The following is a 13,700-nucleotide window of genomic DNA, read 5'->3' as shown; positions in this document are numbered from 1 at the left end:
CTAAATTCATGCGACAAAATTCAGGAGGTAATTGCTCGTATGGAATTGAGAAGGTTCTTTCTTGTAACAAAATTTCTTCAGCCTACAACTTTCCGAGAATTACCCTTAAAAGGTGGTGACTGAAGTCAAGCTTTTTTTTCTAAAATTTCAGTAAAGCTAGAAACTTGAAATTTTGTAATTGGTGGTCATTTTCAATATTTATTTTGAATCATATCACCTTCCATATCTCTACTGTTTTCAACTCAATTATAAATTATGTAGTTTATTTTTTTTTCTCTGCAACTATTGGCTGCAAAAAAATTAATGAATACAAAATATTTTTAGATAAAACACAGATTTGAAGTTATAATTTTATTCTACAAGACGTCAACTTCAAAAAAAATTTTTAGATATGAAATAAAGTAGGAATTGTTAATTTCACTACCGTATAATATAACTGGAATATTGGAAAAAAACCCGTAGCTATTTCGGGAAAATTATAGAATTTCAAGTTTATAGAATAACTGAAATAGAAGAGAAGAATAAAAGCTCAATTTTAATCATCACCTTTTAAGGTTGATATCTTGGAAACGTGGGCTGAAAAAATTTTGTTATAAGAAAGACCCACCCAATAATTTGAAAGTATAACAACTTTGATGTACATTTGTTAATAACGTGAGCTGTTTTGAATTATGCATTTATGCATATGTATATGATTTTTATGTATTCTAAAAATTCCTCATATCTCTTCTATCATGACTTTTTTCTCAGTAATTCCCAATTTTCTCTGTCACAGATGAATGTTTGGGCTTCAAAAAAGAATATTATTATCAATGAAAAAACGTGGTTTAGACTTAATAATTAGAAAATGGAAACGCCCTGTATTACTATCATATTTTGATCATAATTTCAATTATCGATGATGAAATTGATCGAAACCTTGGAATACATATCAAAACATTGTTATTATATTGCCACAATAATCATATTTAATAGCAAAGATGTATGCATATTCTAAATACTCTGGTCCTACCTATTACTACTGAAGGTAAACTGTTTTACACTTCTTCTGGTTCTTTTTATATTACGTCGGTACCTTTGCGTTATCGGTGTGGTTCATCTATTCTCAGTTATTCTTGCTAAATGTCTTGCTTATACCCATTTTTTCTGATAAATCGTCTTGATTTCAGGACTCTTAATGTATTTCATTTACTAATGATTGAGAACTCATTTGTATAGTTTCTAATAAAAATTATGAAAATAAAATCATCGAAAGTGATACAGATTATAAAATATAGGAACAGTTTATTCCATTAGGATACGAGTATCAATATTATATAGAATTGAGAGATCTCAAAAATGTTCTGTAAGCGATTATAGTTTAATTTGTCGAAAAAGCAAAGAATATGAAATCTTCTACATCATAGAATCGGGTCGCAAAGCTCAAAAGATGTTTAGCAAAAGTTGTTTAGTATTTCTACTATTTCTTTTTTGCAGCGTCAGACTATGGGATATACCTAAAATGTTAAGGGTACAGCAGAACAAATGAATAAAATCTTCTGGCAAAAATCATTTTAATGTTTGGGATCTTTGGTGCGTATCGTAGAGATGATTTAATACGTTTGAGTTTTGACGATGTGGAAGATATAATGGCGCTTTATTGTTGTGTTTTTGCCAGATAAAAGAAGTTTTACCATTACCAATGAAAGATGTACATTCGAGCCCTGTGCACTTCACCGTAAATATGTAGATCTATTGCCTGAAAATATGAAAATAGGTATCACACTCAACATGTTGGTTGTCATACAATCAGCGCTGTCCGGAAATTTGTTGTAAAATACCTGAAACTGAAAAATCCCACAGAATATACCGGACATGGTCAAAGGCGTTCTTTGACCACCATGTTGGTAGAAAGTGGCACTGTGATTTGCTCACTCTGTAAAGTCATGAAGAATGGCGTTCTTCCAACATAGCAGAAGGATACATAGAAGAATCCATACAAAGTAAACTAGAAGTATCACAATTGTTCAACCCTTCTTACTCGCAAAAGACAAGGTCTTTGATATTCCATCCGAAAAATCCAAACATCTGCGAACTATCTGCATCAACATCTTTAGTTTTGAAGAATGAAATACTGGAAGGACTAAACTCCTGCAATAATACAAATTGTACAATAAATGTTCCTCTTAATACCAACGATTCCTAAATATAACAATCATTTTGTATCTAGAAAAGTGTTTGATATAAATAAATAATTGTTTTTTCTTATAATTAATTACAATTGTATTTTTTTATTTAGCGCACAAAGAAAAAATCGGAGATCGGGAAAAATTTTCTGTGCGCTGTCCTGAAAATGCCACCGTTACATATTTGTAAAAACAGATGAACACAATGTGTTTTCAGAAAAGTATGATAAGAAATATAAATCATAATACTCACATGACGATTCATTTTCGTTGAAAAATTTCCAGATTAAATTTCTTCTTGTTAATTTGTTTTTATACTAATGAGAAGGAACCAAATATCCCGAACTCAATGTAAACCTGTATACGGAGAGATATTAGCCTTACCACGATCAAATAACGTTGAGGAATTCGGGTAAAGTAAACTCATCAATGCATATATTTACACATAAATTCGACTATTCAACACTTGTGTATACTTCTATTTGAACAATTTAGTTGTGTATTAGGTAGGTATATGACTGTTTAGCATACACACTTTGGAGAAAATGGGAAAATTTTTTTTATTAGTAGATACTTCGCATATTTTTTTGTATGAATTTCGGTATTAACAATAAAATTCTGTTTCATAGTCAAATATAACATTTATTCTATCAATTTCTCTCCTCAGCTTTTATAGTCAATCCGACTAGGAAAGCTTCCCAAATTCGTAGAACACAGTTATAACGAAATGGGAACATGAATGGAAAAGAAGAATAACGTTATGAAATACCTTCTCTACACGGCTACAATGTGGAAACTGATTTCTTGCTGTGAGGCTTCAGCTCCAAATTTAAGCTTTAACTTTGCATGTACCATTTGATAAATGATAAATCATTTTTATTGATGAATGAAGCAATATATTTTTAGGTTAGGTTATCTTATATTCTAAAATATTTTGAATAACTTATACTCAACCTTTATTTTTCGACATAATCGCCGATCATATAAATACATTTTTGCGTGCCGTGTATCATCTTCTTTATGCCTGAGTCTGCCTCCGTACCGCGACGATAGCTTAAAACCTCTTTTTTGAGCTTTTCGTCGGTTGTTATATGCGTCTATACCAATTGTTTCTTTAATTCAGGGAAGAGATGATGATCACTGGAGGCCAAGTCTTAGCTGTAAGGTGGTTTTAGATAGTATCCTATCCAAATCTGTATTTTTGTCTTTAAATTCTCTACACCATTTGCGCACATGTTGCACACACTTTTTCCCATACACCTAACACAGTTTGGAATGATTGTCCACTGGAGGAATTTTTTTTACACACAATAAACGTAATACAGCCTAATTTGAACTTTGCGTGAAAATCAAATGGAAGATGCATCTTTAATGGCTATCAAGACAAACATGAACGTTGAAAAGAGCACAACAAGACGAAAACTAGGAGCTGATCTACACGCCAAACTCATCAAATCTCGTCTATCAACGTTCCAAGCGAAAAGTACTAGTAGCGCTATGCGTTACGTACGCTGAATGCTACTATTGTGACGATCAAGTGTATTATTTAACATAAACGTGGCTTCATTGGAAAAGACCAAAAACTTTGCATTGTGGTTACATAAAATTTCATTCTGCGGTCTCCAGATAAGACATACCATCATCACTGGATAAAAAGTAAACCTATCTTTTTCATAATGTTATAGAGAGATCCTGTACTCTATTATTACCAGTTACCACCTATTGGGATGGTTATACGAGGTCTGGCTATTAAATAAAGAGACTGGTGACGAAAAAGGGTTTTATCACGAAAATTATTCTACATTCGGATGATCCCCTTCAATGTACTCCCATCTCCTGGGTACACATTTTCCATTGGTCGAAGCAGTGCTGGAAGTCTTCTTTGGTGAGAGCCTTTAGGAGCTCTGCTGTTTTTTGCTTTACCGCTTCTATCGACTCAAATCGAGTCCCTTTCAAGGCAATTTTCATCTTTGGAAACAAAAATGTCGCACTGTGCCAAATCTAGTGAGTATGGCGGGTGTTTGACCTCTGGAATGCGGTTACTGGCCAAATACTGCTTCACAGATAGCGTGTTATAGACAGGTGCGTTGCCATGGTGCAAAATTGGGTCGTTTTTTACGAACTCATTCTCGCAGTGGAGCCAAAACTGACAAATGGTAAGTCTGATTGACAGTCTGGCCCTCTGTAACCCATTCAGTCATCTCCATACCGTCAATGTCGAAACAAATGATCAACATTGCATCGAATTTTTATTTACATACTCGGCACTTACTAAAAAGCTCACACCACTTAAAAACACGCACGCGTACAAGATAGAGAATTGTCCCCATATGCCTTTTGCAACAATTCATAGTACTCAGTCGGAGTTTTTTTCAATTTAACAAAAAATTTGAGATTGATACTTTGCTCCTGGTTTTCGTCACACATGGTTTTTGGCACGAGAAAATAACACGTTCGTTTCAAACTACACAAATACTATAATAATGACGGAAACCTCTTTTGGGACGTGCATGGACAAGATATCTAGATACCCAACGCAATTCTCATTTTTTACTTAACCCTTCTAGACGCGCAGTCTCGTAATTTAATATCCAGACCTCGTACAAGGATTTTCTACAAACCATAACGTAAGTTACGGTCTTGAGTCACTCAGTTATGAAATGATTCTTAATTATACCCATTTTTAAAAAAGTATAGCGATCCCCACAGCTGAATTTTTTACAATTTTTACAAATCACTGTAAGTAGTAGAGATGCTGCAAAAATAAGAAGATTCAGCATATACTACAGAACTTACACATGGTTGTCACGTTCCTATGTCTGTGACGCACACCCTCACTCACTGTAGACATAGACTGCATAAAATATCATCAGTTAAATCTAAAACTTAACCTCAAGGAAACTGCCCGAAATAAAGCAAGAGAGTCCTGAAGTTCCTTAACGTTCCAAGGTTTTTCAGAAAAGATAATTAATATGATTTTTGTATTGTAATGGATTTTGCAAGAGTCATTCATTTAACTTATGTATCTTTTGTTTGTTTCAAAATCACTGTAACAAAGTTTTGAATGTAGAAATCACTTACGCAGATAAATTATTTTAGAAAACTTTCATTCCATATTTTTTTGCAGCCCTAAGGGAAAACAGAATATTAGCAAGTTACATTACTTCATGAACAATATTAGATTTGAATTAAATAATGTGTCCCAATAAAATTTCTATCGTATCTTTGTGCAACGCAACTTTAATTATCATATTTCTCCTTTTTGCAGGTTCCATCATTAACGAGTATATCAATTGATTTTTTAAATTCTCGCGTGAATAAATCGATTGGAACGATATCCATTCGTCTTTCTTCTCTTATTCTACTGAAAGTGTTACAAGAGACACAAAAATTTCAAAGTGGATCGCGATTTCGAACTTTCTATTGTTCACATGAAATCTGACGAGGAAATGGGTAGGGATAAAGCATCTGGTGCTATGCAGGCTAATCAAACGCATCATTCGAGTGAGTATTTTAATAATCTATTAATTCAGGGTAAAATGAACCGCAATGGGTTTTATTCATTTTCAAACCATATAAAAAAATATATTCGAAATCAACACTTGTGAAACGATATGTAAAATTTAGAAATATGATGGAATATTGGTTATATTATGCTAATTTACTACCTTTCAGCTGCCTTTTGTTACGTCTTATTTTTGACCATTTTAACATATAATATACTTGTGAGCAAAAAAAGTGAACTTAGGCGACACATATGCAATCGCAAGTCACTGGCAAAAATAACTGAACATGCAACATGCAATTAGCTTCAAAATGACATGAAAAATTGTGATGTTTCTCACTCTTACAGTCTACAATATGTTATGATCAATAATAACCCTTTTCATGCTTGTATACAATACCTGACCCGCCAATATCAGCTAACGATCAAACGTCATCCGATACAGATCTCCGTTAACAAAGAACAAGAATTTAACCTGAAAATGGACACAACAAGTAATAAAGCTGCTCAAATGTTCGCCCTTTTGCGACAAGGCCATAGTCAACGAGAAGTGGCCAGTGCGTTGAATATGAGTCTGCTGTTTCCAGAGTTTGTAGTGGTTACATAGAGATTGGTAACTTTAATCGCAGATGCGGTTCCGGAAGAAAAGGTGCACATCTGAGAAATATGAACGATTCAAGTCACAATGAGTAGCTGGATAGTTAGAAGAAGACAAGAGGCAGCTGAACTAGCCAAAAAGTCCAGCTACTGGACTTATCGACGATTTGCCAGAGAATGCTTCAATTGGACTGACGGACGATGGAGCTCCGCTCTCTTCTAAGACGAAAGCAGATTGGTCTTTATTGAAACCGACGATGGAGCGGGGAATTAACGGCGAACCAATCCATGGAAGAAATTTTAGGGGATCAAGTCGTTGCCTACGGCAGTTTCTTCGGCGAATATTTCATGCAATGCAGGTGATACTGCAAGTTCCTGTACGGCAGTTTTTACATGATATCGCAATTGGTGCTATGGATTGGCCAGCGCGTGGCTCACACATAAGAGAAGATAAAATTTCAAACTAGACATCCTGCACCAGCCACAAAATCAGACCTCAAAATGGCACTCACTGAAGAATGGGATAGCATCGAACAAGATCGAGTAAGAAACTTACTTGATCCTTAAAGAAGCAATTGGAATCTCTCATTAAAGCCAAAGGATCTAACACTGAATATTGATAGGTTAATTTCAAATAAATTATTATTTTAACGAATTTAAGGATGTATTTTCTCTACTGTTAATTATAAATTTCTTGTTTGATTTTTTTACCAAAAAAATGACTCAACAGTAGAATAGACCACTCCTTATAAAACTAAGACTAATGGCTTTGAAATGCTAAAATATATGCCAAAAAAATTATTTCTGTTTTATTAATAATAAACGCTTTACGATTACGAAAATGAATAATATCAGTCGATCAAATCAATCCGCAATGGAAATAAATTTAAAAAATCTACATATTGGAGCCGGTGTTGGGGACAACAGCATTCGTCTTATGTGTCGATAAACTAAATAGGGTTGACACCAATGTTGAAAGACGTTGGCGCTCGTGTTGGGAGATAACAGTCTGGTGTCGGTTAAAGACTAAAGGGATTTGGATCGTCGCCCACCTTGCCAATCACACATTGGTGTCATATTCATTCTTATTCCAGTTCAGAAGTGATAGGAATTATTACTAAAAACCGCTTCGTGCTGGACAAATGCCTTTGATGGAATCTCCAAAATTCTCAACACAAAAACAACAATAGATGCATAGCAACGTTGCCATGATATGTAAGTTTGCAATTGCCGAACTAAAGAAGAAGATAGTCATTAATGTTTACTTATACTACTTATATACTAAACATCAAAGTAATTAGAGAAGAATGTAGGCGACCCGGTGCATAAATATTGATAAGTGGATGTGGTAGGGTGCAACAAATTTCTAAACATAGTTTCAGGATCTGTGCTTCTATATAAATAAACTTCACCATTTTGTCTATGTTAAGTATGAAATGTAACGAGATTGAACTGTCCTCTGTTTCTCTTCAAATTATAAGCTATTCTGATATTTGGCATTCAGTTTGTTTGCACTCTTGACCTTTCTATTTTCTATATACCCATATAAGATCTAGGTATTTTCTAATTTTCCGTATAGTTTCTCTACACTTTTTTTTATTTCAGTTTCCATTTCTCATCTTTTATTTATATAGTTTCCTTCGCCTTCAATTAATTTTTTTTGGTCCATGTATTCATTATCTTCACATTCCTACTTACTTTTTCCACATATACATCTATTATGTTTTCTTCAAATTATAGTATCTTCTTTCCTCCGTTCATGACCTTTTTTTTATATTTTTCTTCTTTCCAAATTTCTCTTCTGCAATTCAAAGCTTTCTTTAATCGTTTCCAAGATTTACTCCTAATAGTACTAATAATTCATGAATGATTTTTACTTCTATATGTTTCATTGTTTTAAATTTTGTATTATTTTCATTAAATATTTAGCTCATAAAATATAGTCCATCAGACTTCTGGCGTTCCTATTGTTCGCAATAAAATTTTATTTCTCATACAATCACTGCAGATTAATTTCATTTATGTTCTATCTCTTCAATATTTCGATCCACTCTCTTGTTTCAATCGTCACCTGCTTTCCTATTCCATTATCACATAACTATTACTAGTCCATCCTCTTGCCCATTTAGTTAGCTTCGTAGTTTCCTGTTGAATTTTTAGAATAATACAAAGTTATACATTTGTATTGTGTTCATAATATGTCATACGAAGTTTGCTACTCAAATTTTGAGATAGAAAAATAAAAACAAATATTTATAATTGGATGTGGCTCTATTGTTTTTCAAAATATTCTCCAATGAGATCAAAAAACTTTTGTATACGTTTGGACCAATTATCGAAGCATTTTCCCATTCCTCCAAAACATGAGGTTTCAACACATCAACTGTTTCTTTAGGTGTAGAAAAACGTTGACCTCGCAATGAATTTTTGATCTGCGGAAATAAGAAGAAATAATTGGGTGTCAAAGAAGACCATACAGCGGTTGACCCATCAATTTAATGTTTTTACTGTTCAAAAACGTTTTTGTTAGAACTGATGTGTGAGAGCTCGCATAGTCATGGTGGAGAATGCGATTGGTTTCCCTGATTTTTTCAAACATTTCTGGAAAACTGATGCTGGTATTCTATACAGATTCACCGTTCTTTCGCTATTCTAAGGAAACGGTGGTGACATGTCCAGTTACTTCAAAAAAATGGGTGATCATTTGTTTCGAGGTACTTCGTACGTGAACAACTTTTGTTGGATTTGGCTCGTCTTGAAAGACCCATACAGTCCGTTGTTGCTTAGTTTCGGGTCCAGATGTCTTTTAAAGCAACGCGATTACATTTTTTTAGCATTTTTTTGTATTAATCGACACGATCTCTTTTGAGCGGTTTTTATATTATGCGGTATCCAATGCAAATAACCTTTTCACTTTCACAATCCATGATGCGAATTTCAGATTTGACATCTTCACATCAATGTTGCCATATCTCAAAACTTAAGTTGCAACCCTCGTTCAACGTTTATTTTTATAGACATATATTTATAGAATTCATTAAGTTAATTTTTATTTCATCTATGTTAATTTTAATTGTACTTATTATTATTCGATGACCCTCTTTTTTCTCAATCTTTATGACACTTTTAAATAAAATGGGCATTATTGGCATTTATTTTTCCTTTTTCCCATTTTCATAATTTACTCAATTACTCCGGTTATTTCTACCTCATATTATGTCCCGGTATTTTTTTATATCCATTTTGTTATATTTTTTTTTCTTCTCTGATTTGGATTGAGGATTTATCCTTTTGTTTTGTATTCCATTTGATAACACTAATTTATTTTGGTTATTTAGGATATTTACCGTGTTGATTTTCAGTGGACAACTCTCAATAACTGTTTCTCTATTCTTGTGTTCAAAATCTTTTGAAGTGTATTTTTACCTGTACTATTTATTAATATTCATATACTATTATATTAATAACAATTCATCGAGAAAATAATATCGTTTTCGTAATGAGAAGGATTTATGTATTTATAAGTTTCATATTCAAAAAGATTATTTCCTAAATTAGCTCGAACCATTATTAGATAAATTGAACCGGAGAATTCTGCACACATCGACCGAAATGCATTAATTAAGTTTCAATAACTATCTCGGTGATGTCGATTGAATTATGTTATTACCTTCACGTTCCATTCCAATGTTGTACCGGTTGGGTAAAGTTGCTGTGAGTTGGAAAACAGAATAGATTTCTAGCTGTGATGGCGGCGGGTTATTGGAGTTCAGAGATGAATCAATCACTTAAAGCTTGAAGGTTGGATTAGCTGCTGTGTTCGGAGCCTCCATTACTGGAACTCGCTCAGGAGTATTTTTCAATTAGCCCAATAACAGCAATAATCGTAATGGCGCAAAATGTAATAAATTAGATATGGAAAGCAGATAAAGTATAAAGTTTCGGATTCGAAGAGACAGGCCGGTCCGAAATTAGCAGAGTAAAGCTAAAGAGAAGTTTAGAATTAATTAAAATCACCAGTAGTTTAAATATTGATTAGAATGAATTAGTTTGTTTACAAAGAAAGCTGACATGATATGAAAAAATGAGTTTACTGAAATTCTGCCCAAATGTATAAAGATGGTTCACAATATGTATTGTTCTATACTATATTTCAGTTCAAATCTAAGAATATGTACTAAATCAACTATTCACACGACCACAAAGCCAACAATCATAATAATACTGTTTGACGCGCGTTTCGATAGCCAAGTTACCTTCTTCAGGTAAAGGTTTACCTGAAGTCTCTGACGGTTTAATTGTGAGTGTTGGTGTAGTGGTGGTGTAAACAGTGTATTCAGTGTGAATATCATCAACGGTTCCAAACTCAGTGGTGATAATTTGTATGTATACGTGATATATTTACAAAGCACAACAGTACATTTTTTTCTCGTCATTCTCTTACACGAATAGATTGATCAGTCCGAGACATTGGATTGTTGTGAAACTAATTTCTTCTAATAAGAGTCGTTTACTTTTAACAATTAAAATAAGATGTACCAGTAGTCAAAAAAATTGTATTATAAGAGAAAAAAATGTAGCGAATATTTTTGTATGTCTACATACAAATCATATATAATTCGGTTGAGATGTGTTCAAGATAAACCGTTATTGATAAATATAAAAAAAAATTATTGAAAATTTGAATATGAGAAGTACTTGGTACCAATTTATTCAAATAGTTCCTAAAATTTCATTCGAAAGAAAGTTCGTACATATTTTTTATAAAATGCAAAAATTAATTTAGAACTGATATACTGAAATAAGCCAAACAATGATGTGTGTAATTATGAAATTTATGTTAGTCCGGGAACGGTCAATGTTGTCGTATGCAATTATATGGCTAAGGATAAAACATTCTTATATTGAGCCAATGAATCCAAATATGCTCCTTTTTGCGAAAAACTGGTACTCTTTGTTTAAATCGCAATTGTTTAAACAAATGATGAACAAATGGTTTTTTCGGTTCGGATAATTTTTTTATGCAAATATGCTCCATTATAAGAAGATAAGATAAGAAAGTTTTTAAGAGTTTTAAAAATTTTTGACTAACTTTCGATATTAATAACTTTTGACCAACTGAACATTTGTTAAATTGAAAAAATCGTATTTGTTCTTTGAACCTTACTCTACAAATTTGTATACTTCGATATTAGTGCAGATTTGGTGTTTGGCACTTACCGCGATTAACAATTAAGCCCCTTCTCAACGTTGCATCGCGTGGCGACGATCCTCGATCAGAGTGCACCAAATGCAGGCGGCTCTATTCTCGCTCTAATTTACTATCTGCCTCAAAAAAAATTAACAACAAAACTTTGGCACTACCATAAACAAAATCATTCCACTACATAAGCTCTCTAATTACACGACCAAATAGATTAGAACCTGAATTATTGTAACTGAAAACATTTAAACAAAATGTAATAGCTTTCTACATAAAATGAAGTACTGGTGTCATATATATTTTTCAATAACTTTTAGTTGTTACATTACAAATTGAATTTATTGTTGCTACTTTATAAATTAATTAAGCCAATTGAGAAAATGGAATGGAAACGTTAGTTTTTCTATTTAGATATTTAGTCATTAATATGAAATAATAAAAATTCGATATCAACGTTGGTAAATGAAAACATCAGGTGTGTGCTTAATCATGTAATAATAACTGTGATATAAAATTTTAATGTACATTAAATATTTATTAAAAAAAATTTCGAAAAATATATTCTTTCCCATGATTTGAGAATATTTCAATGGATATAATAAGTACGATTTTTCAATTTTTAAACATAGTGCAGTTCGTCAAGAGTTATTAACATAGAAAGTTAGTAAAAACCGTCTATTTCTAACAATTGCAAGAGACCTTTTCTTCTTAAAATTAACCATATTTGCATAAAACAATTGTCCGAACCGCAAGAAATCTTTGTTTATAATTTGTTTGAACAATTGTGATTTAAAAAAAAACGTCTAGTTTTTCGCAAAAACGCAGGGCATATTTGGATTCAGCGGCTCAAAGTACATTGGAATACCAATGTTCAATCCATTGCATTGACCGCTCCCGGACTAATAGTAAAAAAAACATAATTATTAGTTGGCGAAGAAAATATATTCGATTAGTTGTACAATTCCATGGAAAAAGAAAGCAAATAAGTTATGTGGACAAAACTGGTAAATTGACCTGTCTAGAATTTTTGATATATAAGAACGTGAAAAATCCTTGCAAAGTAGTCGAGGAAGGCAAGTCTTGAGAGTTACTCGCCGGCTAGAAATCGATGATTTTTGTTTTACATATTTAATAGCTTTTGGTATATGGATAAGAAGAGGAAGACTACGTTATTGTGAAGATAGGTTTACTATTAACTCATTGTTTCAGTTAAATCATGATACTATTAGAAAATGGAGGAAATGTGTGGATAAATATTGACGCCTTCACAGACATGTAGAGAAATTTGTGTTATTTACGATGGTAATGCTGTAACATATCGCATCGTGTCCTGATTTGTTTGATATTTTCGTAGTGGAAATTCGATAGTAAAAAACCGATGAAATGTTGCAACTGATGTTTCGGTATTGAACTGTCAAGATATCTCTGAAGCATGTTTAACGCAAACGATCGTGGTCGAAATATGGTGTGACACAAAGGTAGACAAAGCCAGGTGACGACCATTAAGCTCCTACGTGTATGTGTTTGGAATAATATAATTTGAAATTCTGCAGCCTTGTCAAATGGCCGATTCAGTCCTATAATATCAACAATAAATTGTCAAATGAGAGAAGGAAATTCAAATTTCAGTAATACGGGCTTTGTGCTCCACCATAAAAACGCCAAGCCACAAAAACTTATTTAAGTATCGAACAGCTTGGGTCAACCCCAATGATGTGGGCGTTCAAATTCAAATCCATCTACTATTGTTCTTGGGTATTGGAGTGGCATGAGAAAGATTAACTGAAAATAATAAATCTTTTAGAGAGTATTTCTAAAAATGCTGCTTTACCTGAACGAAGGAAAGCAACCCACATTATTTTAACGAATCGTTACATTAAATGATCATGGTATAAGAATTTCTTAGTTGTCTCAAAAACGTGAGCACTTTATACGAGGTAATAATGTAATGTTCATGTCTATTTGAACAGTTTTTAATCACAAAACGGTTGGGTTTATGTTCACGGTGTATCTTCTTTACGTAATTTAATTACACACTAAACTATTCACTATCATTATCATCTAATTTATTCAAGTACACCATTTGGCTTACTTTTCACTATTCGGATGTGTTCACTGTGTGTGGTTCTTTATTGCACTAGTGCAATGAATATTTATTGCACTCATCTGTCATTATAGTACAGAGATTTGTGATCAAAAAAAAAAGATTGTAATACGTTTCAAAGAATTG

The 13,700-nt window shown here is 32.8% G+C and overlaps 1 protein-coding gene across 2 annotated transcripts in view; it reads left to right on the top strand.

Annotated features, from left to right (window-relative positions):
- LOC130896680 (protein quaking-B-like) overlaps nucleotides 1-13,700 on the top strand; it is a 724,732-nt gene that overhangs the window by 211,628 nt on the left and 499,404 nt on the right. For both annotated transcript variants that reach the window (XM_057804936.1, XM_057804935.1), the window contains one exon: nucleotides 5,434-5,669. In XM_057804936.1, coding sequence (XP_057660919.1) covers nucleotides 5,597-5,669 — 73 coding nt within the window. In that variant the 5' untranslated portion in view covers nucleotides 5,434-5,596. The remainder of the gene's footprint in view (nucleotides 1-5,433; nucleotides 5,670-13,700) is intronic.

The sequence above is a fragment of the Diorhabda carinulata genome, chromosome 7 (assembly GCF_026250575.1).
Source record: "Diorhabda carinulata isolate Delta chromosome 7, icDioCari1.1, whole genome shotgun sequence".
In the NCBI taxonomy this organism is placed as follows: domain Eukaryota; kingdom Metazoa; phylum Arthropoda; class Insecta; order Coleoptera; family Chrysomelidae; genus Diorhabda; species Diorhabda carinulata.
This window is presented reverse-complemented; position numbering and strand designations above follow the sequence as displayed.